At 43.9% G+C, this 5,750-nt stretch overlaps 1 protein-coding gene across 1 annotated transcript; it reads left to right on the top strand. All coding sequences in view use genetic code 11, as the record gives it.

Annotated features, from left to right (window-relative positions):
• Positions 1-3,590: 3,590 nt before the first annotated feature.
• On the top strand, positions 3,591-4,350 carry EGR_09738 (hypothetical protein; the record flags this gene model as incomplete). Its single annotated transcript, XM_024498987.1, has 2 exons — positions 3,591-3,726; positions 4,175-4,350. 2 exons carry the CDS (start codon positions 3,591-3,593, stop codon positions 4,348-4,350), a joined length of 312 nt encoding a protein of 103 aa, XP_024346588.1.
• Between the last annotated feature and the right edge of the window lie 1,400 nt (positions 4,351-5,750).

Below are 5,750 nucleotides of genomic sequence, written 5' to 3' on the forward strand. Positions count from 1 at the left end.
TGAATGATTCGGACCGCATTCAGCACGTCAGAGAGGACAGATAGTGACAAGAAGGAGATGGGCTATCATAAAAGTACCTGGCGAGGACAGTTAAAGGCGCCTCTTTTGTGGTCCTCTTTCATGCATCACTTAACAGTACATGGAGCAAGGTCGCATCCAAGTCCAGGAGCGTTGCTCCAACCACACACTTGGAGTATGAAGTAATCGCTTACTATTTTTTGGTTAGAGAACAAGATCAAAGCAATCCTATTTCATTCAAGAGCAGAACAATCAAGATTGCCCACAGACGGAGGCAGGTGAAAGCTATAGGCGGAGTTCACAAGGTGCCCACCTCACGAACGCGCCAAAAAAGGCGTACCAAATAAGAAAATTTACTGGAAGAACGCAATTTATATCCATTTAAGTGACTTGAGGTAATCATTTAAATATCAACCTCTAATTTGGCATTTATGAAGCAGTCTGATGGGGGTTAGGATTATGCCAGTGACCTTGAAGTCGAATCGAGAATGCTGGCTTTCGACGAGAAGTGAAGGAGAAGGAATTGATGAAATGACAAATTCACCTATGAGGCAGAAAAATGAATGCCTTTGTGGAATAAGGCTACCAGTATCGAATTAAGTAGGGTCTCTGAGTATCACACTTTTCACAGACCGAACCTTAGCCAAGGGGAATTAATTTTAGGGATGCTGATGAAGGGTAGACGATATTCCACTGTGTGCATAATGTGTGCAAGCACCATCTATAAAGACAAAAACTCTATATGAACTACTTATCTAGAATTTAAGTAGGCCCAGAATACCTGTGGTTGTAATGTTTTTTAAAAGGGGCTTTTACAAATGCTTCCCATTGCTTTTTGCCAAAAGACGCCTTTCAATAAGTTCAAATTAGTTTCCGTCAAAATATACCTAACAAAATTAATTTTGTTTCGTTTTATCCAGTAAAAATGTTGGAGAGAAAACGAGTTACAATTTGACCAGGCTATATCAAATTTTGACATTAATCATTACGTCTCAGGGAGCTTATGGTGCCCTTTTTAGTTGACATTCATTTTGGTGTCAAAATGTCACATCACCTGTTATCTGCACCTTCCTCGCCTATTCTGGAATATCCTGCCATTGTCTAGCATCCCGCGTCCTTTCTGAACAAATAGCCACCCACGAGAAAAATTTGTTAATGAACAAATTTGGGCACTCACCCTATAATTCAGTCTTAGAGTGCATATATAATTTAGTAGCCTTGACATGAACCAATGAAACAGCTTGTGTCAAGGTCAACAAGTCAACCCATGTAACTGTGGATGAATTCACGCTTTTCTCTCTCCCAACTAACAGCTCTTAACTTCAGATTTAAGTACCTTGAAATTTACCTTCTTTCATGCATGTGCAAGTAATAAGACCCGTGAGTTTAAGCCTTCACTGTAAAGTTGCAGCGTTTGTTAACTGTAAAGTGACAAAAATTGCAGAAAAAGGCCAAATTGGGGGAGTTTTTTCTAGCTCAGCGTTTGTATCGCATGTCAGTAAAAAATGTGGTCGAATGAAGTCTGTTTAATGCTATGATGGAAATGTTAACTCTGATTACTTGGCAACACGCAGTCTATAACAGTCAACTGATAGAACCGGTCCACTTACTATACTACAAAAAAGGGGTCAACAATGTTGATCTTCTACTAATTGAAGGCAATTCTAAAGCTCATTTCAACCTGAACTAGGCTATCAGTTCCCCACATATCTTAGTTCTCGTTCATTGGGAAGTTGGAGCTACACCATCCTCTGAATCTTTTCTGCCCATAACAGTGGTTGGTGAATGCATCGCAGACCAGTGCAACCTGGACACCGTTGATCGGCACAACAGGCAACAATGAAAGTGAACGTTTGATGATGGACGAAGGCGTACTGGTCACGATTATCAACCAAAGGATAAGGATACTCACACAGTTTAAACTGTAGGAGAAATTCGGCCATCTGAATTTTGCGAACCCTTGAAAGAGGTCTTCTCATCTTTACCTCAGTGTCGATGACAGCTATGGTAGTTTGTGGTCAGTCCAGGGGACCCCAGTCATTCCCTTGGGCACCGAACCAAAACGACTTATGTCTGATCATTCCGCTTGACTAAATGATATAATAAATTGACCTCCCTGTAGTTACTTTAAACAAAATTACTGCAGAATGTGCAAAATAGGCCGACGTTTAGACTTTATTCCCATATTTATCAGTCCTGTCAACCAACTCAAATGCAAATCCTACAATAAATTGCAAGCCAGAAACCTCAGGCTTGATCCAGAGGAGATTCGAATAGTTTGTCTTTGAGGCAACTTCGCGATACTGCAGTGTAACAAAAAGGCACGCAATGCCACTAGTATCCGACATGTTTCCAGCTCACTCACTCATCCACTACTACCACCATTGACTGAATGGAGTAGACCCATTCACTCTCTCGACGAAGTTGGATGCTCTGCTCTTTCCCCCTGAAAACGAAACTTGCACCTGCATTTGACTTCTGTGCGAACAATGATGCTCGCACAAGGCAGAATTGTTCAAGTTAATTTGCCTACTGATTCAACTTAAGTAGCAAGTGCCTACGAAGACCGCAGGCTATACGGAACCAATGCCTGAAGGCGACTACGAATCGACTGAACGAAACGCATGGCCACGGAGACTGCAAGCGTGGAGACACTACCACCCCGAGATTCATCTTTGAGTGAGCTGCAATATTTGACCGAGCATCATTGAACCAACGCCTCCATACTTCACAAGATCTTGGCGGACGACATTTGTGGAGTGCTCTTGAAGTGCCAAGAACACGCTAATAGCCCTTCGGCGAATACGGTGACATATTTTGGAGAAGGAAGGTGTCTGCTACTAAACTTATTTTCCATGGGTTCCTCAAGTGAGCTGACTTTGGTTTACCAGTGCTTGGTTAACGATTTCCCCTCCGTTTGGAGATGCCACGTCGCCTACTCCTTCAGATCTCGCATAGTAAAGGGAACCACCGAGTATCACATGACCATACTTGGTACCCTGGTGCAGACTACAGGAATACGAACCATGTACATTTTAACCTCATTTCGAATTTTGATCTCACTTAAACAGGCTAAAGTGGTAGCTAAAAGGGAATGATGATTTTAACTTGATGAATTTCTTCATTCTCGTTTTCTACTCGGGTAGGTTCCGGTAGTAAAAGCAATGGAGGCAACCGTTAAGAGGATTATGTGGCTATTCATACTGAACAGAACAAGCTCCATGAGATGTGGTGGAGAGTTGGTCACACATTTCTTCCCGCATCATGATGTGCTGAGAGGAAAAACTCAGCGGACAGGAGGACTGGCCATCCCACTTTGCTCTTCTGGCGTTCTGCTTTCCCCTTTATTTTGGCATCCACAATGTCCCGGGTGCAATCACTAGACTATGCAAGGCTAAATGTCCTGGTGGAACCTCTGCCCACAAGCACCACTAGCAACTATCTCCTTCCCGTTTCAACTTACCTCATCATTACACTTCACACTTGCGTTAGCCATAGAGGATAATAAAAAGGGGCACTCGCACAATGCAATTTGCTTATTTATCCATGGTGAAAGAATGGAGAGAAGAATGATGCTACTTAATCCGCCATTGACGCAACGGCCACATGCCTCTCAGTATGTTGACCTGGCGGTGCATGTGGAACGCCAGAGCCGGGCGGATGCGGATGTGCGCAGCCCACTTCCACATGGAACGAGTGACTTGGACCGTATTTAACGCGACAGCGAAGACAGACAGTGAGAAGAATGATAAAGGCTATTGTGGAAGTACTTGACGAGGGCAGCTGAAGGCGCCCCCTTTCATAGTCTTCTTTCTTGCAGCACTTTGTAGCGCAATGAAATGAATGAATTTAGTGAATGAAATAGGATAACATTGATCTAGTTCTCCAACTGCCGAAATACACGGCCACTTCGTTTATCTATTCCCACTGGGACCCATTCTGATCTACACTTTCCACTAAAGTATTATATATTCAGCCAAATGGAGGTTGACCTCATGGGAGTTCAAGCGTTGCAGGCAACTGCATTCACACTCCAAGTGTGCGGTGGGAACTACGCTTTTGGACTTGGGTGTGACCTTGCTCCATGTACTAGCTGCACGTTGCACTGTTAAATGATGCATGCAAGAGGACTATAAAAGGGACGCCTTCATTATAGCCTATCTCAATCTTCTTCCTATCTGTCTTCGCTGTGGCGCTGAATGCGGTCCGAGTCATCCGGGCAATGGAGAAGAGGACAACGCCCATCCGCATCTGTCTGACTCTGGCTCTCGACTCGGACCGTCAAGTAAACGTTTTGAGAGGTGTGTGGCCGTTGTACCAATGACTAGTTAAGCAGCTTCATTCTCCCCTCCATTCCACCATTATTGGTTAATAAATAAAATTGACCGTGCGATTCTCCCTTTTGTTTACCCATTGCAATTGACTTAAACCTAATGTGTAAGGAGGGGTGCGTTTTGAGGGGAAAGTGGCTTTTGTTAGTGCATCTGGTATCCAGTATCCTCAACGAGTGGGGTGGTCCTGCGTCTTCTCATCAACGCATTTGGCATTTATGCGTAACCCTCCTGTCCTCCAAAAGAGGAACTGGGAGTAATTGTGGGGAAATCAGGGCGGTAGGAGTTACAGATCCGGAATGAGCAAAATGGGATAAACATCCTCATCTTTCTAATGAGTTTTCCCCCAGCACACCACGATGAGGACATAATTGTGTGATTTGATGTCCCACTCATCGCCTTGAGCGGGTTCTCTTCGACTCGCACAGCATCGTCATCGTGCCACGTGTCATTCTCCATTGTGAGTCTAAATGGGGAACACGAATGAAGAACTTTGTTAAGATGAAATCACTAGGCCTTATTATTTACCTCTTAAGTCCGTTTAATCGAGGGTAAAATCAGGAAGGAGGCATTGGTGTAGAGGGAGCGTATTGCCACACCCGCCATCTCGGTAGGCTCTGTTCATGTGGCACTCGGAATACCAATGGGAGACCACTTTTGATTGGCGGTATGGCGAGTTCCACTTTCAGAGGGAGTTAGCAGAGCATCTAACTTCGTTAAGGATGGAAATGCGTCTACTCTACCCACTAGAAAGTAGTAGCAGAGGATGAGAGGGTGATTGGAAAAAAGTGGATGGTGTATCGTGAAAGGAGGTAGTTGTTGAGAGGAGATGGATGCGTGATGACGACGCTGAATGTAAACGTCATCACGACCTTTTTGTATTTCGTTTCCATATTGTGAAATTGTTATCTCAAACCATCAATATTAGCTTGACGAACTCTACGAGGTTGGTACTGCCGTAGTCATGTTGAAACCTCAGTTGTTCAGTGTTTCCGATCGTTTGACATTGTTTAGAAGTAAATACCAGCTGCAGGATGCTTACAAACTCAGAACACGTTTCTGTCTCCGGATTTATTAACTCTTGAGAATTTGCCATGTTAAAACCCGGGTGGGGAAGTGTTCCCGATCCTTCTGCATTGTGTTGAAGTGCGTATCAGCCTGGGGAGTGGTGTAAGGTGGAATCGAGTGGACTGTCTCGATATTCTATTAGACTTTATTTTTTCATGGCTGAACTTCGTGCATTCCTCAACGTCGCGGCTTCATTTAATGCTTTTAATTTACCGATACCACGTATGAGAGTACTTTGTGTGTACTTATAGTCACCAATGTAAACAAAGTCATTTAAAGTACGCGATGCTAGAACTACACCGTGTCTCCCCGCTCACTACTAGCCAGCTAGCT

The sequence above is a fragment of the Echinococcus granulosus genome (assembly GCF_000524195.1).
Source record: "Echinococcus granulosus chromosome Unknown EG_S00164, whole genome shotgun sequence".
Classification (NCBI taxonomy): domain Eukaryota; kingdom Metazoa; phylum Platyhelminthes; class Cestoda; order Cyclophyllidea; family Taeniidae; genus Echinococcus; species Echinococcus granulosus.